The sequence below is a fragment of the Pteropus alecto genome, unplaced genomic scaffold (assembly GCF_000325575.1).
Source record: "Pteropus alecto unplaced genomic scaffold, ASM32557v1 scaffold461, whole genome shotgun sequence".
In the NCBI taxonomy this organism is placed as follows: Eukaryota; Metazoa; Chordata; class Mammalia; order Chiroptera; family Pteropodidae; genus Pteropus; species Pteropus alecto.
The window spans coordinates 4946100-4967137 of record NW_006431079.1 but is presented as its reverse complement, the minus strand read 5'-3'; the positions used below and the strand labels follow the sequence as shown (position 1 = coordinate 4967137).

Here is a 21038-nt window from a genome sequence, read left to right as displayed (position 1 = left end):
TCCTGCTGCCTGGATGCTCTTCTCTAGCTGGCAAACTCCTGCAAGTTCTTCAGGACCCACTCATTCCCTCCACTTTGACGTCTCCCTGAATTTCAGCCTCACACTTGGGAGCAGTACCTGGGAACTGCTCCCCATCAGACTCCTCCCTCAGCTGCTCACTCCTCCGGCTCTCTCGGGCCTCTCTCCAGCGCAGCTTCTGGATGGACTGATTTCGGAAGCATTTCCGGATGCGGCACTTTTTTCGCTGCACGGTCTCTGGGCAGGGTGCGCCTCCAAACTGAGGCTCCATTTGGATCATCCGGGTTCGAATCATGTGGCCTTTTCCACATGACTTGTTACATTCCGACCATTGGGACCACTCGGTGAGCTCACAGTCAATGGCTGGCAAGACACAGATGGGTATGAGTGTATCATGTCTGAAACAAGGCATGGTCACTTACACTCTTTTGAACATCTCAGTGCAAGCCTATGAGAAATGCAAAGCAGGTGCTGTTATCTCGTTTTACAGAAGGAACTGAGGCTCCAAAGGCAGACTGATTTCATCCAGTGCACGTGGTAGGTAAGCAGTCAAGGTAGAATCAGTGCCCGGGTCATAACCCACATCTTATGGCCTCTCTATTACTTAAGATGGCTTTGGGGAGACTTTGAAGATGTGTTCAAAGCCTCTTGCCTTGCTCTGTGAGCTTCTAGAATAGATCTGAATCTGGGCAAGCAGCCCGAGAGATAAGGGAGAGGGAGCATGAAAGATTGCAAATGCATTTCAGAGGAAGCCAAAAAAACATAGCAAGTGTGTCTGACTTTCCACTACCTAAGAGAGGAGCTCTCTTGGAAGACTAGCCAGAAAAACAGGCTCTCTCCCCTTGAAGATTAGTCCCCATGTAATACATACAGCTGATCACAGAGATTTGGGAGGAGATGGGGCTGGGAAGCAAGCTTTTGAGGGCCTGGTTTGTTTTCCTGCTGGCTGGTCCTATCAGGGCTGCAAGGGAATAGGAGTTGTTGATTTAATGTCCACCCTCTGGGCATGGGTAAATAAAATGGTCACAGGGAGGAGGAATAAAATTAAAAAGCTTGGAAAATCCATCGGTCAGACAGCCTGTAATTGGGGGTGAGGTGGGGGAGAGAAAGAACTAAAGTTTACTGAGCCTGTGCTAAGTGTTTTTCATCTAAGTCTCCCTTTTAGACTTCATAGCAACTTACAGTTTGTGTGTTTTGTAGATAATAGTGAGATTCTCACTACTAATGAGGGGATGACTATTGCTATTGACTATTATTGACTATTGCCATCCTCATTACTACTGAAGAGAGTTTAAATAACTTTGCTAACACAGAGGTCCAAACCCATACCCTTTCTCCCCAGCATACAGTTGAACTCTACGACCTAGGACTGATCTCTGCACAGGGCTGGTTAACAGGAAGACAAGTGGCGGGCTTGCAGGGGCTCCAGGACTTACGGCATTCGGGCAGCATGCACTTTTCCACCTGCTCCAGCTCCTCATTACAGTCCCCAAGTTCGGCCAGAGACTTGAGCATCCGCTGGCGGGTCCGCATGCCCTTCCCACAGGTCACGCTGCAGTCGCTCCACTCGGACCATGGGGACAGCAAGCAGGGGATGGTGTCTAGGCCGAGAGCCAGGTTTGCCACTGAGAACAGGCCCCCTTTGCTTTCTTTGATTTCCTTGTGCCCTCCACCCCCTGGCCTGCTCTAGCCCCTGGAATAAAGTGAAATTGACCAATGGGTTCAGATAACCCAAATGAACCCCATGGGGCAAGAACTGTCTCAGCAGACTCCTGCTCTTCTTGTCACTCACCTGCATCTCCCATGGCCCCACTAGCGGCCATGCTGTGACATCAGATGTGGTTCAGTAACATGAATACACGCCCCATCTGAAACACCACTGAGGGTCTGAGTAGGGTCTAGAGACAGAAACATCCCACATGCCCCAGGAACCATGCACTAAAAGGGTCAGTGATGCATTTTTAAACCTCTAGGATGTGTATGTGCCTTTGTGCAGATGTACATATGTGGCCTATGTGCCTTTGTGCATAGAGCAGGGGTTGTAATCCTTTATGGGGCCAATCAAATCCGATTTAAAACAAGAGTGAGGGGCCTAGAGTGACCTGGGGGATGTACATCTACATAAAAGTATTATAACCCCACAAATTTACTTTGGGGGCCTATAAAACAGCCACAGGTGAATTCTATCCAGAGGCCATCCAGGTGTCACTCTAGTATTACTCAGAATGTCCCTAAGAGGAGGCCACACTCTGTGTCTGACTGATGTCCACACACCTGTGGCCCTCATCTCGCTCCTAGTGGTGCCCTGCAAGGACGGTGGACCTTGATGGTAGTCGGGGGCGCTGTGGTCCTCCATACTGTCCCGGTCCCCACCTCCCACACCCACTCACGGCACTCGGGCATCATGCACTTCTCTGCCTGAGACATCTCGGCCTTGCACGTGGAGCCATCTGCTGGGCTCATCTTGACCATGCGGTGCCGCTTCTTCATGCCCATCCCGCAGGTGGCGCTGCACTCGTCCCACTCGCCCCACTCGGTCATCAGGCAGCTGCTGGGAGCTGGGAAGTCCCAGGGCGTTGGAGTCGCATCGGCGGCCTCGGGAACCCCATGCCCTCCCCGTCCGCTTGGCGCCCCACTCACAGCACTCCTCGTTGACCGTGCATTTCTCCGTCTCCTCGGTGGGCAGCGTGCACACGGAGCCGTCCTCCGGGAACTGCTTCACGTACCTCTCCCGGGACCGCATGCCCATGCCGCAGGAGATGCTGCAGGGCGACCAGGTGATCCACTCGGACATGGTGCAGGTGGAGCCATCTGTAACACACAGAGCGGACGCTGCAGTGCGAGTGCCGCGCGCCAGGGGGCGCGCCAGACACGACCCCGCCACCCAAGGGCGGGAATCAAGAAGGAACCAGCTGGCTTTCACAGGGATTTAGGCAGTTGAGGATGGAAGAGAACATAAAAGGTAGTATAAATCTTTAAACCAGGAACTTCTCTAAGAGGAAATGAAATGCCTTTTTCCAGGTGCATGGGGGCACTCAGTAAGGATTACTTCTTATCCTGTGCCAGTACATATGAAAGATGCTTGGTTGGCTTTACACATATATAATATATAATATATGTGGGATATGATATAGTTTAACCTACATATAATTTAAGATAAGTCGCAATCCATTTTAAGGTTTGGGATGTATCACATTTAAGACCATTAAATAAAATTTAAAATTCATTTTCTCAGTCACTAACCACATTTTAAGTGCTAACTAGCTATGTATGGCTAGTGGCTACTATATTGGACAGTGCAGATATAGAACATTCCCTTTATGACCGAAAGTTCCATTGGACAGCAGTGGAAAGCAAATATATCTATATATATATTCTGAGATACCATAAAGTTCTTTTGCTCAGAGGAGCCTGAGACTTTAGTTATTATTTAAAGCTACCAGTTCTAGTCTAGAAAAATAGATGAGATAATTTTGTTCCTGAGGGTAGAAAGTATGACTGGCCTTGGAACATAGGGATCTGTGTCCACAGGGCTATGTCCACAGGGCTGATCTGTGCCCAAAGGGCAGATTATACTAAGTGGCCACAGGCATCTCAGTGCCTCAGCTGAGGTTGGTAACAAAGAAGAGAAGACCTCAGCTGATAAAAAGGGGCAGGGAATGTCTGCATGTGTCAGGAGAAGGGGATATAGAGGAAGAATGAGGAAGGCAATATAGCCAGCCTTCTGCGTTGATGTCTTGGACTATATAAGGCTTTGCTCCCATCAGTGGGTGTCAGCAAAGGCCATGATTATATAGGAGACAGTCAAGAGGTTGGTGAAAAATACAATTGAACCTCCAAACATGGCTTGAAGGTCCTGTTTCAAAGGTGGTTGTGGGGTGCTGCACCTGGTGGAAACACAGGTTTGTGTGTGTGCATGTGTATGTGTGTGCATGTGTGCACATATGTGTGTACATGTCTTGCTTAGTTCTTTAAAAAGAAGAAAATGAAGTCATCCATCCACCATCCATCTATTTATTCATGTCAATAAAGACTTACTGAATGCTTAGTTGGTATGGTCTGAGGTTAAAAAGATGTGTAAGATATGGATCTTGTTCTACTCCAGAGAGACAGAGAGAGATAGGCACATAAAACAGACAATAATTCCAGCTATTGAAAATAGGACAACAAAGAGAAGCCCAAGGAATTGGGGAGCACAGAAGAGGGGAGGATCTCCTTCTGGTAGTTCTGAGAAGATTTTACACAAGAGGGCACATCTGAGTGTACTTCGTGGGGTAATAAATATTTGCATTTAAGGTGAAGGGAACTGCTCATTCAAAAAACCCTGTACAGAGTGTATATGTGTGTGGTATTAGGAGATGAAATTAGAAAGGACAATTAAAGTCGGAGTGTGAGGCCAGCCTGCACATGTCTACAGGCTGTCACTTGCACATGTGTGATATTGACACATTGTTATTTAACATGTAGACAGTGTAGCTAGACAGTGCTGGTAGTGCAGCAAGAAATCATAGCTGGAACCTGCACGTTAGAGCCGGGGCAAAGCTAACTGAAGATACATGTACAACCAAATAAGATAAATATGTTCCAGTGTGATCTGGTTGGGGTGTAGGGCTTGACAAGCCCCAATTCAGGCTTCCTTCTGGGCAGGCAGAATGCCCTCACAACCAGCCTGAGTGTCTTCTGAGAGGAAGAGGTTAGACTCAATAGGCTCATCTCTTCAAGTGTCTTCAGGTGCCTTTACTGACAGCGTGTCTTTTAGTACTGCAGGATAATGTTAACTGTGTTGGATGAGTGTCAGAGTGCTTGTTTTTCCAGTCCTTTACCTTGGCTCTCTGCAGGACTGTTTTGCCAATAAATTAAGCTGTGGAGTTTGCACAAGGGCAATAGGGAGCCACAAGTTTTTCAGTTAGGGAGTGACATGATCAGATATTTGTTTGCAAAGGATCCATTTAGTGGTGCCCTGGAAGTGGGGAGGGATGACAAGGCCTGGCTGGCTCAGATAATTAGGAAGAAACTCTAAGATGTAGTTGCCACAATAAAATGTATACTGATGTTGTCATTAAATTCCTTCTGAATGTCCAAAGGGATCTCATTTTCTAAATGCACCCCCAAATGATCAAATGCAGACGGGAACCTAATGGGGCACAAGAGAACTCTATTTATTTGGCCTTAAGTGGGGTAGCTTCTGGGGAACATGGACCCCAACTACAAAAAGCAGTTATATTTGCAGAAACAGAAAACTCTATCCTAAAATTCATATAGGCTCTTAAGGGCCTCCAAATAACAACAACAATAAAAATCTTGAAAAAAAAAGAACAAAGTTGGAAGACTCACACTTTCTGATTTCAAAATTTGCCACAAAGCTATAGTAATCGAAACAGCGTGGTACTGGCATATAGACCAATGGAATAGAATAGAGAGTCTAGAAATAAACCCTCACATATGTTGTCAAATGATTTTTGACAAGACCATTTAATAGAAAAAGAACAGTCTTTCAACAAATGGTGCTAGGAAATTTGGTTATCCACATACAAAAGAATTAAGTTGGATGCTTACCTACCACCGTATACAAAAATCAACTCGAAATGGATCAAAGACTTAAATGTAAGAGATAAAACCATAAAACTCATAGAAGAAAACATAGGGCAAAAACTTCATGACATTGAATTTGGCAGTGATTTCTTGGATATGACCCCAAAGGCCCAGGCAGTCATAGAAAAAGTAGACAAATTGAATTTCATGAAAAATAAATTTTGTGCATGAAAAGACACTATAAACAGTGAAAAGGTAACTTATGGAATAGGGAAAAATATTTGCAAATCATATATCTGACAAGGGATTTATATCTAGAATACAGAGGAAACTCTTAAAAGTCAACAACAAAAGACTAAACAACCCGATTCAAAAATGGGCAAAGGACTTGAATAGATATCCCTCTGAACAAGATACATGAATGGCCAGTAAGCACATAGACAGGAGTCTTGACATCATTAATCATTAGGGAAATGCTATCAAAACCACAAGATACCACTTCACACCCGTGAAGATGGCTACTATCTAATAAAAATAGAAAATAACAAGTATTGGTGGGATGTAGAGAAATTGAAACCCTGTGCACTGTTAGTGGGAATGTAAAATGGTACAGAAGCTGTGTAAAACAGTAGGGCGTTTCCTCAAAAAATTAAAAATAGTTACCGTGTAATCCAGCAATTCCACTTCTGCATATACACCCAAATGAATTGAAATCAGTCTCAAAGATATTTGTACACCAATGTTCATAGCATCATTATTTACAGCAGTTAAAAATGTAGAAGCGACTCAAGTGTCCATCGACAAATGAATGAATAAACAAAATGTAATATATACATATAATGGAATGTCATTCAACCTTTAAAAGGAAGTAAATTCTGACATATGCTACAACATAGATGAACCTTGAGGACATTATACTAAGTGAAACAAGCCAGTCACAAAAAGAGATACTGTAGGATTCCACTTATATGAGGTCCCTAGAATAGGCAAACTCAGACAGAAAGTAGAATGGTGGTTGCCAGGGGCTGGGGAGAGGGGGGAGGGGCAATCATTGTTCAATGGGTACGGAGTTTCAGTTTTGTAAAATGAAAATAGTTCTGGAGATGGACAGTGTGATAGTTACACAATTTGAATTTACTTAATATCAATGAACTGTACACTTAAAAACAGTTAGGATGGTAAATTTGATGTTATATACCACAATAAAAAAAATTGGAAATAAGAAAAAGCAGGCGCAGCCCAACATTTCAGAACTGTCATTATGACGTGGGGGCCCCCTGAATTAGTGTGAGGAAGGACTGTTCCCTGTGGAGGGGAAGTTAGAGACCTTAACTTCCACTGCAGGCCTCCGTCAGACAGACACCAACCAGCTCCAGCACCCCCAAAGAGAGCACCTGCAACGTTTCCTTCCTGCCCCCTGCCTGTTTGTGGGAATGGCCTGTCTATGGCAAGGTTCACACCCCTTCGAAGTGTCTTAGCATGGGCTCAGTTAATTAACCACTGTGCAGCCAGGAGAGGTGTTCAAGGCTGTCCCCAGGAAGAGCCAGAGAGCGAATGACTTGCAGTGGGGTAAGCTTTCTTCAATTATCCTCAGCTTGGAAGTGGTTTTCTTCCTGTCATACACCACCTCAGCCTATACATCTTGTTATTTGGAGGCCCTGTTGCCTCGTTGTACCTCTGAGACAGAAGATCACAGAGTACAGAGTGTAGACCTGTCCAGAGGAGTCAGCTGACCTTTGCACAGCAGTCAGCTTAGTGCCATCTTAAATCTTGAGCAATCATGATATAAGTGGTGCAAGCTCATAGTTCAAGCCTGACCTTTGAGCAGCTGCAGAGAGAGAGACAGTCTGAGAATTCCTGCAATCAGCTCCAAGGTCCTAACACAAGGAAGTGAGTGCTCTGACTCAGACTAAGGCCGAGGTGGGACATACCTGAGGGCCTGGGAATGACACAGAATCAGGGGAATGGATCTGGATTCAATGTTGCCCAACCTGTTCGCCTGATTTTTAAAAAGGGATTGGAGTTAAGGCCTAGAAGCAGGCTGATTGTTATCTGTAATTTGTCCTAAGATATTTGCTAGCTCTTTATTTTCTTGCATGGCTGGGAAGGAGCGGAGTGGTCAGTCAATCTCAAGAATTATTTTCAGTTTTATATCCCACATGTGAATGAAATCACATGGTTTCCAACCTTTTCCATCTGACTTATTTCACTTAACATGAGTATCTCAAGATTCACGCATGTCGTCACAAATGGCAGTATTTCATCTTTTCTTGTGGCTTAGTAATGTTCTATTGTATATATGTACCACATCTCCTTTATCTAATCATCTATAACTGAAAGCAACAAACAAACATGACAAATAAAGAGACTCATGGACACAGACTGTGGATTAGTGGATACCAGAGGGAAGTAGGGGTGAGGTAGATAGTGGTAAAGGGGTCAAATATTGGGTAATGGAAGACAAATCTAATTTTGAGTGGTAAACACGCAATGCAATATACATACATACAACATACTGTTGAACTGTACACTTGAAACTTATTTGATTTTATTAATCAATGTCACCCCAATAATTTTTAATAATAAGAAAAGAATATACGAAGAATCCTTTTGATGTTGTATGACATGATCTGTGTTCAGAGTCCTAGAGACACTGTTGGAGATGGGGGGCTGCCCTAGGTGGACTCCACTGAAAATTAGAGTCAGGGTCGTGGTGCCCCACTAGGGGACACTGCCTGACTGGGTGTGAGGGATCAGCATCGCCAGGCAGAACCCTCTCTTCCTGAGCTTCTGCCAGCCACTTGCTGGCCTGGGTTGTCTCCTCACCTTCATCGCTACAGCCTGGGCCCATGCAGGGCTGGAAGTCCTGGGTGTCAGGGCAGGGAACACTGAGGTCCAGCTGTGCCTTCAGCATGCGCTGCCGCATCCTCTTGCCTTTATCGCAGGTGGAGGAGCTGCAGGCGGACCACGGGGACCAGTTGGAGTAGATGCAGGTTTCAGGGGTGTCATCTGGGAAGAGTATGTGACATGTTTTCCTTGGGAGCCTGTGGCAGCTGGGCCTGGCCCTCTCCCCAGACAAGCTCATTTAAGAGGCTTGACCAGCCTCCATGAGTCTGGAACTCCTGAAATGGAAGCAGCCAGTCCCTTCCCTTTAATTATATTTTAGCATTCTGCTAATATATGTCTAAATAACCTAATAATAAGGAAAGATTCTCTTACTATCTCTTCCCCTCAACACATGAACGTTTTCATTCACGGTCCCTCATCATTTCCAAACAGGTGTGGGCATATCATAGGCAATTTGGGGAAGCACAGGTGTTTTTGGGTTGCTGCTTCATCTTCCCAGTGATGCCATACACAGGTGTCATGGTAAGAATAAGGGCAGCCCATGTTCCCTAAGCACTTATTATGCACCGACATCATTCTAAGAACCTTACATGTTTTATTTCATTTGATCCTTATGACAACCCTCTAAGAGGCAGGTTCTACTATTATCCCCATGTAATAGTTGAGGAAACTGTGGTAGAAAGGTGAGCTTCTTGCCCAAAGCCACAGAGGAGAGCCCAGGTTGTCTGGCTCGAGATGCTGTGAGAAAACTTGAACTGAAGCTATGGCTCTGCCATTCCCTCCTGACTGAAGGATCTGGGCTTCACTTTCCTTGCTGGAGTGGACGTACCCACACCTGCCTCACAGGCCAGCAAGAGCCAAAGCAGAGAGGGATCTGAGTACTGTGAAGCCTACGCAAATTCTATCTACATAATCATTTCGAAGGCCCGATACTGTTAATACATATTCCAGGGTCGTACTGGCATCAATCCTTCGACATTTTGTACCTAGCCTTGGCTTTACTTTGGATTTTCTTGCAAACAGAAATCCATAAAGATGGGTTTACCATGTCAAAGGATATGATATATTTGTGGCTTTTAAAACATGTTAGCAAATTGTTTTCCCAAAAGATCATGCCAATTTATGTTGCCACCGGCAACAAAGGGAAACGACATACCTTCATCTTTCTCCTCTGGAGCCAGGTCTGCTACAATATCATCCACGTTGTCAGGTACAATATTGCATTGTTCCCCCTGCAAAGGAATTTTACTTGGAGGGCTCACATTAAAGAATGGAATGTGTTGGAGAAAGATGAGGGAGGATATAAAATCTAAGGCTCATCCTGTATACAAATCCTAGGCCATCGTGGAGTTCTGGGCCAAAATTTACAATCAGACTGACTGAAAAAGGAATGGCAAGAAACTCACAGCTTCCTTGTTCTTGACCCGTGGCAGACATTAGTAATCAATTGTGAGACTCGGGATGAAACCTATTTGCCTGGATCAAATCATTCAGTTGATCATCGAATTCCACTACTATGTTCATTTTGCTCATTTATATTTTATGAATAATTTGCATTCTAGAAGCCTTGGGAAGCCCAAGAATTCTATATCCTGGAATATGCCAGGGGCTCCATGATTCTAGAGCAGAAAGGGGTACAGTCTCTTTGCACTCCTGGTAGAAAAGTTCTGTGCGAGGGTGAGCTCTAACCCAATACCTTCCGGGCGATTCTCTCGATGACAACTCTGGCTACTTGAGTGATGGACCCGCCCTCTGGATCATAAAAGGGACTCTGAGGATGGTCCAGACTGGTCAGGGGCCGGATTTTCTCCTGGGGAATTGTGGGCTTGTTGGGTGACTACAGTGGGGGAAAAACACAGACACAGAGAGTAGGAAATAAAACTGGTTAAAAACCACAAAAGCAATTTGATTGTAATGCGATCAGAACAAAAACCTTGACAGGAATTTAACAAATATAACTACTATTTATATTATGGAATTCCATTCATGCCATGTGTTGTGCGTGGAAATTTGTAGACTTATATTTTCAGATTCTCCCATGGACACAGTAGGATTATGCCCTGATGAAGAAGCCAAGTTTCAGAGTGATCGTCCCAGCTAGGAAATGGCTAAGCCGGGTTGGCCTGAGCCCAGAGCTCTTCCTACAGGACCAGGCGTCGGCAAACTTTTGTCTGCAGAGGGTCAGATGGTAAGTATTTTTGGCTGTGTGGGCCAAACCGTGTCTGTCCCAACGACTCAACTCAGCTGTTACAGTGAGAAAGAAGCCCCAGACGATATGTAATCGAATATGTGAGGCTGGGTTCAAAAATTTTATTTCAAATCAAGTGGTGGGCCAGATTTGCCCTACAAACCATAGTTTACCATCATTTGTTCTAGATTGTTCTACTATTGGTGTGCTGATGGCTCCAGATTTTGATGCAGCTGGTGTGCAGACCATATCTGAGAAATATCAAGGAAATATTCAGGAGAGACTGCAAACTCCTTAGCCTGGCTGTCCAAAACCTTTGGAATATGGCCCAGCCCCTAATGTACATCGACTTCCTTCTGGTCCCCATTCTCTCTCTCTCTCTCTCTCTCTCTCATACACATACACACATACTCACACTCACACTCACACTCACTCTCTCCTCTATGCATTTGCCTTTTGCCTGCTGTTCCCATGCTTACCTATAAACTGCTTATGAGCAGATTGCCTCTCCGTGCTCCCCTGGCCAGCTGCATGGACACTTTCTAGAGTCCAAATCAGACTGCATGTGAGCACATGATGACGAGACCATGCTGGCCTCCCCTACCACACTGTGAGCTCATTCAAGACATAGCCTGGGCTAGACTCAGCTCTTGTCCAGGACCCCTAGAACAGGGCTGGGCAAGGAGGAGGTGCTGGGCAAGGTTTGTCATCCGCCCCTCAAGGCGCACACCTACCTCATAGGTCACTCCGCTGTCAGTGCCAGCATCCCAGGGAATCAAGTCTTGCACCACCTTCTGCACCCAGCCACAGTCCTTGGTGCACAGGTCCTCCGCAGACAGCCCCACGTTCCAGTCGGGGCTGGGGCCCATCATGGTCAGGAAGGACATTAAATGGCGCGTCCTGTCCACAGAAAATTCAGCCGAGGGTGCTGCTCTCCTGGAAACCAAACACAGTGACCATTACACTAGGGGCCTCAGGGACACACACTCCGAAGGACATCTGGCCAGACCATGGCTAAAGGGTGAGAGGCACAGAAGGAAGGCGGATTCTCAGTCTCTCACTGAGCTCTGCCTTTGGCCACAACTGTTTTACAGGCCTCTCTTCCTTGAGTCCATCCATTGGCCGCACATAGAGAGAACCATATGCTACTACCTTCTCCAGTTTCAATGTGTCCACAGCACTTACAGTTATTTTGTATTTTTTTATTTATTTGTTTAGCTCTTTATTGACTGTCACCTCTCACTGGAGTGTAAGCTATGGGAAAGCAGGGCTTTCATCTACCTTATTCATGGCTTATTTCCAGTGTCTACAACAGTGTCTGGCACAAGGTAGATGCTTGGTAAATGTTTCTGAATAAATGAGTGAACAAATACTCTGTGCTCTATGTGCTCCCAGCTGTGTTGTATGTTAGATGGTCTTTACAAATAAAAGCTTGCTAACAATGCCCCAAGCCTTTTCTTATATGTTCTCAGTGAATCCTCAGAACAGACCTGGGATAAAGATGACTGACTCCAATTTATGGATGAGGAAACTGAGGCTCAGAAGGATTTTGTAATTTGTCCAAAGTCACAAAGTGAAGTTGCAGGACAGAGACCACAAACCAAGTCCATATTAGTTCAAGGTCAATGTTCTTTTTATCATCAATTTCTAAATCCTCCCCCCGCCCCCTTTTCACTCTACCGAGACATACGTTGGGCCATGAAAGGGGGCGTCTCCCTCATCCCGCTACCTCCATTGCCCTCAAGAGGCTACTTGTAGCAAGGCCCTGACACCTACAAGAGGCAGTTCTTCAACCTGTCTCCTTGGGTTGCTGAGAAGAGGTCTTAAGAGTGGCGAGGGCTGTGTGAGATCAATGGTGGTAGTCGGAGACTTATAATCACTCAGCACACACTTGGTGGCAGACCCACTCCCATGGCAATCCTGCGGGGTTAGAATTATTATCCCGTTTTATAGAGAAGAAAGCAAAGTGTATAGATATTCATGAACTTAGAGATAGTAGGGGTCAAGGTCTGAAGGCAGCTCTGCCTGATTTTACACCCCCAGGCTGCTAATCATGAAGAATCCTTGGCTGGGGACCAACTCATCTGTTCAGTCCATCTGGCAGCTGGTCCACCTCAGCTGTTAAGAGTCCCTGTGTCCCTCTGTTGGGATCAGCTGCTTCTGGCTACCCTCACCTGTCCCCAGAAAGCAGCGACTCCAGACCTGGTTAGGCCCTGTGGAACTGGACCCCTTGGGTTCTGGCAGGCCAGATGGGATCAAACAATGAGCAGACAGAGGGGGAAGCGTGGGTATGCATCCTGACACCACTTGTTATAGCTATGCATCTTTGGACAAATTACCAAACCTTTCTGAGCCTCAGTGTCCAAACCTATAATATGGGGATCCCCATATCTCTACTCCCAAGGGTTATTCTGAGTGCTCAGTGAGAGAGCTTGTATACTGTACTTGGCTCAGTGCCTGGCACCTGAGCTATTAGTATTACCATGATCCTTTCCCAATGTGTGCATTTTCTGGCATGTAGGTCAGTGGTTTTAGCAGCTTCTTTTAAGACCTGGCCTTTAGAAAAAGTCTGGGGAGCTCCAGCATTGCTCCCTAGGGACTAATAGGACATGGTCTGGGACCTGCCTTCCATTAAGAGCCAGACAGAGAGCACTGGCATCTGGGTGGGGCTGCTTTATCCCCCTACTCTCTTTGGCCCTTGGCCCCTGGAAGTCTAGCAGTGCCTTGGAGAACAGCCTTCCTCTTCCATTGCCATAGAGACCAACCACTACACCTATTACCTTCCCATCTCCCCAAGCATGTGGCTCTGGGTCAGTTTAGCTATTTAAATCCTGTACCCTATGGGTGACACTACTTATCATGACATCCTAATGGGATAAAAACAGCTCTGCTCAGGAATCCAGAGCAGGAGAAACCAAGCCACACCCCTCCCCCAATCCAACACGCCCTGCTGTTAGATGTAACCATCTGAGAACCTTGTGTTTTCCAAGGCCTTAGGCAAACCATCCTCTGCAAATGCATTTTGACCAGATCTTAGTATGTATTTCAAAAGGCAGGAAATTTGCAGTAACCAATCCCTGCACAAAACACCTGACTTTAGTTGGGTGATAAGGTGAATTTAAATCTCTAAGGGCCTGGGAGCGATTTTCTAATGTCTTCAGTTTAGCCCTGCTCTTTTCTCATACTCTTGATTAGACAATTCTCACTCCTCAGCCCTCAGCTTTACATAATGCATCCTGGAAGAGGCGCTTCTTGACCTCTCTCCAAATTGCTTAGGATGCCTTGTGTAACTTCCCAGTGCACGGTGAACTTACTCTTTCCTTGGGTGTCTTGTTTAATCTCCGCCTTTCCCCCTAGGTTCCTATGGAGTAGGGACCATTTTTGTCTTGTTCGCTCCTGAATCCCAGTGCCTGGCTTAGAACTTGGTGTGCAGTGGATTCTCCTCAAATATTTGTTGAAATAAATGATTTAATCTAGGAAATGAATATGCAGCTCTTGTACTTCCTTTGACCTTCAAATGTAATTTAAAAATCAGCTCAAAGTATTTATTACTTCTGTAATAAAAATGCTATTTAAAATAATGAAATGAATAAGAATATATGTGAATTTAATTTAGGAAATGCTAGATATGATTGGATTTCTTTAATTTGTCCAACCCATAAAAAAAAATCGTATTCATCATGCTTTCTTATATGCCATATTTCCCCATATACGGTATTTTGTTAACTTGGTTTCGTTTTTCTATCTGGAATTTAAATTTTAATCAGTTTTTTAGCAAAGAGAGTTTATCTGGCTATACCATATAATAGAATATATTATAAAGCATGATAATTAAAATGATGTAATAGTCAAGATAAGAAAGAAATATAAATCAGTGGCACAGAGTGGAGGTCCCAGAAACTTTACATAAGGATTTATATGAAATTAGAGAAATATTATGCAACAAGTGGGGTTGGGCTAATTTAATTGCAATTAAGAAATATGGGCTTCACATCTAATATCATACACCCTCCCCCGCAAAAATCTAGTTAAATATAAAACAACCAGATCAAAGGAAAAAAGTCAAGTTTTCTAATCTGTTAAAGAAATGTTATTTTTCTCAGCTTTGAAACAATCAAAGCAATCACAAAGGTAACTAATTGAATCATACATCGACTAAAAACATCTGTATAATGAAAACGACAGTATTAAATTAGAGAGAAAACATGACATGTTGGCAAAAAGACGTCCCTCTAGTGTGAATGACGAATGTTATTATCTACGGCATATACAGAGCTAATCTAAAAAAATTTCACAATCTCAATAAAGTTATGAACAGACAATTCACACCAGAAAAAATGAAGGCCAAGTGATGACACGAAGAAATGTTTTGTCTTTGTATTTTCAGAGAGGCAGCTGGTGTGTAGAAAGAACACAGGACACTAGAAGAGACAGTTGGATTTGAATCTTGGTTTAGCTACTTATTAGCTATGTGACAGGGTCTTTGACTCCACCTCTCTTTGCAGTTACTACATCTGCAAAATGGGCCCATCATCCTACCTACTCCCGTGGCTTTTTGTGAGGAACTTGCTTATCGTCACACAAAATAGGACTTGGGAAATGTTAATTTCTTTCTCATTCATTTTTCTAAGCAAAACTTCCAAAAATACCTCAAAAGAGTCAATAAAAGATTTTTATGGTCCTTCTAGAGATTTACTATCCCGTTCTAAATTACAGATCCACACCAGCGAGACTCGGGTTACTGGTGACTCAAGTCCCTGGTAACTCAGGTCCCTGGTAACTCAGGTCATTTAAATGTTGAGTTCTGTCTCTCAGGGCTCCTCAATAGAGCTTTCGAAGTTGCAGAAACGCAATATGGCCACGGGAGGGCGTTCAAACCATGCACTAGGCATGCACTAGGCTGAAGTCCTGTGTGGGTGGAAGAAGGTTTCGGTGAGGTTCCCTGACTGGGAAAACTGTTTATAACCTGGAGGCATCTAGGGCTCCGGGTTCATCTGGCCGATAAGATCCTCTAGTCCAAGGCCAATTTTCCTTTACAATCCTAAGGACATCGATGGATCTGGGCACGTGATACAGGAGGCAGAGAGAGCCCTGTACCTTCAGCCCCAATTTGAGAGAAAGACGTCTCTGACCTTTCCGGGAACCATTGCTTGGGTGATTATGGGGAACCCGTCCGCCAGAGGCAGGATTTCTGGAGAGGGTGACCCTGTCTCCAGTTCACCTACCACTCATCTGTCTGGAAAACACAGGCCATTGTCTAATCAAATGTTAATTAAACAGAGTAGCTGGGGATAATTAAGGGGACTACAGTCCTTATAGGACTCATTATAAGAAAGGGAATAAAAATTCTTTTAAAAAGTTCCAGTAATTCCTAGCATTCAGACTAAACCGGAGGAACTGGGTGGTGGAAATTCAGAATCGATTTTCAGGAAAACCGGGCATTTTCTACTCAGGCATCAGAGGAACTAATGGAGGATGTGGGATTTGTTCAGAATCTCTTTCCTGTCTCTACCTGCACCCTGGGCTGTCGGAGCCACAGCTTGATTTATTGAGCTAAACAAGTCTGCAGCTAATTTGTTCGTTCATGGCTGTCCTTTGAAAGCAGTCCTGTGGATAAAGATGACGATCATTGAAAAACAAGTCAGTTTCCACGGGCAGGACCCCACAAAGTAGGTCACCCTGGCCTTCCACTGGCCCGAAGGAGGGCAGAATCCCATTAACCTCAATTGAGCAGGCTCTGTGAGGAGGGGCAGGGCTGCGCCTGCAAAACAAAACTTGGCTGCATGGCGGCTTCCTAATTTGACTTCCTAATGAGATTTGGAAGAGGGAAGGGGAAAATAGGGTATGGGAATATCAAAGGAAAATAACTTTCATTTAACAGGCTGGTAGCGCTGAGTGGAGAGGGTTTGGGTGTTTGGGGGGGTCTGAACATTTGCCATCAACTAATTCCACTGAGGTCTTAGGAAGTTGGAGGGATGAGTGAAGGGTGGGAAGGCGTCCCCAAATATTTTTTTCAATTTTTCAGAAAGTCTCTCCCATCTTAAAAAAAAGAAAAAAGAAAAGGTTCATTGACTCTTTCATCCGCTTGGAGCTACGGCCTAGTCTCTTCTCTCACAGCAGCAAACTTCAAGGAACAGTTGTCTGTACCCACTGACTCCATAACCACACTTTCTGTTCACATTTCACCCTGTGCAGGCTGTTCACCTCTCTCCTCCATCACTCAGCAGAAAGGTGTCTCAATAAGGTCACAGATAGATCTTCATGTTGATAAATCCAACAGGCATTTTGCAGCTCTAATCTTACTTGATTTCTCAGCTGCACTGGACACAGGCTGACCACTCTCTCCTTGAATGCTTACTTCCCTGATACCAAGCTTCCTTCCTCAATTTCTTTGTTATTCCTTTTCTATTTCCTTTGCAGGCAAACTCTCCTCAGCATTAAATGTTGGGCTCCTTTGGGCTCAGTCCTAGGCCCTTGACTTATGCTCAGTCCCTCTCTCATCCACAGCCTTGTCGTTGATTGTCTCCCACTCCTTAATGACTCAATGCAGAATTCTCTCGAGGTTCAGAGCTTTCTAGTTAACTGTGTACCTAACACCTCCAACTGGTTATCTTGAAGGCATCTCCAACATATCCCATCCAGACCTGAACTCACGATTTTTCCCATTGAACTTCATCGGATGTTCCAAATCTTCCGAGAGGTCCCACCAGCTCATTAATTACACATCTTAGCATCTTTGCCTCTCTCATCCTTCTTATCCAACCTATCGCTGCAGCCTGTCGGTTTTTACTCCTACCCATTTCTCAGATCTCTGCAGCTCTCCATCTCTGCCACCACCCCAGCCAAAGTCACTATCAATTCTCCCTCATGCAACAGGCTTCTCACTGGTCTCACCTCAACTACTCTTATCCTTTTCATAATGGAGCCGCAGTATTGTTACCGTTGTTGTTTTAATCTAAGTCTGATCACGTCGTCATCTTGCTTAAAACCTTTCAATGATTTCCCATTACTCTTAATGCAAAAATCAAAATCTTTAATGTTGCATGGGTTGGCCCCACACCAAGCTCAGCTTCGATGTCTGGATATGGTCATACCATGACCCGTTAGTAGTTTATGCTCTGCTTCCTCCTCAGGGCCTTTGCACATGATAGTCTCTCTAGATTTTCTATAATGTTCTCCCCTTGCTTTGCTTCTTTACCTAGTTAACTCCTATTGATTCCTTAACTCTTAGCTCAATCCCCATTTCCTCGAGGAAGTTTTCTCTGACCCCCAGGTTGCGTTGGGGTCCCAAAACATACACTCTCATGGCACCTTATGTCTTTATGTCATAGACACATTACATTTGTCATCATTTAGTTAATGTCTCTCCCCAACTAAACTGTAAGCTCCATGAGAAACTCTACTCATCATTGCATCCCTAGGCATCTTCACAGTATTTTTCCTTTGGAGATCCCCAATTAATGTTTGTTGAAATTAAATGTTGTGGTCATTCTTGATGGAGGGACACAGAGTAAATGAAAGCCAACAGTTTGTTTTATTTTGTTTTGGGGTAGGAGTCAGGCAATTTGATGTGGTCACACTGCTAATTTCATGATGATCAGAAGTCTGATTGGCAGATATATATGTCTTGATTGATTAAAAAATGGACAATGAAAGAATTGTTACTTAATTAGAAGGAACTTGTTGTAGTGAAAAGTGTAGGCACTGGAGTCAGCTGGATATTGTTGGAATTCTAGTTCCTCCATTGACGGAGCTGGAAGTTGATGTTGGACCCATCATACAATCTATGAGCCTCAGTCTCATCATCTGTAAAGTAAGGATCATAATCCCTATGGAGATCGTTATGGGGTTAGTATGAGGATTGAGTGGGATAAGGAATGTAAGTGCCTAGTAGGGTATCTGGCACATAGTAGGTGCTCAAGGTAAAAGGATTTCTGTCTTTCTTCCTTTCCTCTCTCCTTCCCTTTCTCTCTCCTTCCTGAAGCACCTTGCTTTGTATTACATCTTTCTAAACCCAGACTCCTTAAGGGAAAATGGTATAAAGGTTGCTTAGTGGTATAAAAATGGGCATCTACAAACTCTGTGGCCTGAATGTCCCCGACCCTCTCCTGGCCTTAAGCCCCTGCCTGCTTGGAGGACCAAAGGTGAGGAATTCTTCACGGGTAGGTTCTGGGAGCCTGGGAACTGGGAGAAGCTGAAGAGAGAGGCTGAGTACACAGGATTCAAGGTGGACCTTTTCTCTGACCGATGTTAATTATGCAGTGGGGGCTGAAGGCCTTTGTGAATCCACATGAGTGTTTTCTGGTGGGACTGGCATGATTCAGGCAAATGCCCACCCACCAGGAGAGAGCCCAGGGCAGCAGGCTCTACCTCTGTTGCTTCTCTTTGGAGGGAAGGACACTTCCAAGGCTGGGCAAATTTTCAACTACAGCTGACGCTTGAAAAACACAGGTTTGAACTGCGTGGGCCACTTATATGCAATTTTTTTTCAATAACTACATACAGTTCTGTAAAAGCATTTATTCTTCCTTATGATTTTCTTAATATTTTCTTTTTTCTAGCTTACTTTATTGTAAGAATACAGTGTACAATACATAAAGCTTACAAATATGTGTTCATCAACTGTTTATATTGCTACTAAGACTTCTGGTCAACAGTTGGTTATTAGTAGTTAAGTTTTAGAGCAGTCAAAAGTTACACACCAGTTTTCGGCTGTGTGTGAGCTCAATATCCCTGACCTCTGTGTTGTTCAAGGGTTAACTGTACTCTGGTCTCAGCGTCCTCAGAGTTCTGAGATCCAGAGCGAGGCTTGGAGATCACAGCAAGCTAGTAAAAGCCCCCATGCAGCCAGCTGGGCTGCCCTTGGTCAGCTGTCCTTGTCCCCTCTTGCTCCCCTTAGGCCTCCACTCAGAGTCTCCGTTCCACCCACACCTGGACCACCTACACCAAGGAGCATCCTTCCAGACTCAGTCCCCTGGTGCCTCCTGCAAAAAGACCTCATGACCTCTCCCCAGCCCTAGATCGGCTTGTGTCCCTTCTCTGGGGTCCCAGAGCCATTCATATTCTCATCATAACACTTATCCCCTTGGAGTGTAAAGGGGTACCATGGTAACATTATATTATGTGATTTCTGTGTATATGGTGCTAATTGGACTTGTGCAAAGGGTGGACCTAGGGTGGTAAAACTCTGTCTACCATCTGTCTCCTTCATCTGGGCCTTCCAAAGGGTACAGGCTGTGTGGGTAGGGCTGGTGCATAGGAGGGAATGAGCCATTAATTTGCCGAATGGTTCAACAGGTAGGCACCAGGTGCCTGAGAACAGCTTCCCTGCTCCCAGCTGGTCACATGTTGGTGCTTCTCCTCGCTCAGCTCCTGCTACCCCATTCCTTGGGGTCTTCCCTTTTTTTGAATGTCTCATACTACCCTTCCTATCATTTTGAGTTTCCTATTCTGCACTGAGCAGTATCTCATACATTCCCCATGTGGTTGCCATCTTCAGCAATGCCATCGTTAGTGGATGCAGGCTGCTCCCCCGAGGGGCTAGCCAAGCCCTTCTTCATAAACCGTTTTCTTGTGATTCATTGGGAACTTCGTCTGCTCCAGGATTCACATCCACAAAGAATAAATGAAATCAAGGCTTGTTCAAGGAACTTCATGGGATACAGGGTGGCCGGAGTGAGGTGCAGAGTAGGGAGCAGCGAGATGTGAGCCCTGGGCAAGAGAAGGCAGGGGCTGAGGTGTGTTATGCTCACTGTGGCCTCACGAGGTGAATCGAGGAGTGCAGACTTGATCCTGGAGACTAAGGGAAGCCACGGAAGGATTCTAAGGCAGGGAATCAGTTTTGGATTCTTTTTAATAAAAGACCTGTCCATTGATCTTGTGCATCTAGGTTAATATACATTTGAGATGTCAGAAGTAATACCCCTCGAAGGCATAACCATCCTCAAGAAGCACATAATCTTTTTAACTATCCTGTAATCTAATCCCCACCTTACTTCCTCCCACCTCCATAAAATCTTCCTTATGTCCCTGCCTTAATTTCAAATACATAAAAAAAGTTGCAAAACTTATTTTCTGGAGCATTTGAGATCTTTCCCCCTAGCATATGTCATCAGTTTGGCACAGATAAACTACTATAAAAATTCCCTACAGGTTTGGACATTTCTTACATTAACACTGTTTGTCTGTCTATCTATCTATCTATCTATCTATCTATCTATCTATCTATCTATCTATCTACTATCTATCTATCTACTATCTATCTATCTACTTATCTATCTATATCTATCTATCTTAAAAGATCTCTCTGCTAACAGTACGAATGAATGAGGGATTTGATGGGGCAGACCGTAGAAGAGGGAAAAATTGAAGTAGTCTAGGTTAGAGAAGATGGTGGCTTGAGCTAATGACAAGAGAATGGCAGGTGAAGACTGATTTGTGAGATACTAAGAAG

General features: G+C 44.6%; 1 protein-coding gene across 2 annotated transcripts in view; it reads right to left on the bottom strand.

Annotated features, from left to right (window-relative positions):
• The window catches only part of SPON1 (spondin 1), a 229932-nt gene that overhangs the window by 3305 nt on the left and 205589 nt on the right, over positions 1–21038 (bottom strand). The window contains exons 8-15 of one of the 2 annotated variants that reach the window (XM_015596502.2): positions 11320–11521; positions 10094–10234; positions 9554–9629; positions 8377–8559; positions 2659–2829; positions 2409–2576; positions 1455–1619; positions 118–381 (exon numbers count right to left, since the gene is read on the bottom strand). In XM_015596502.2, coding sequence (XP_015451988.1) covers positions 118–381; positions 1455–1619; positions 2409–2576; positions 2659–2829; positions 8377–8559; positions 9554–9629; positions 10094–10234; positions 11320–11521 — 1370 coding nt within the window. The remainder of the gene's footprint in view (positions 1–117; positions 382–1454; positions 1620–2408; positions 2577–2658; positions 2830–8376; positions 8560–9553; positions 9630–10093; positions 10235–11319; positions 11522–21038) is intronic. The other variant, XM_015596503.2, reaches the window with a different exon arrangement.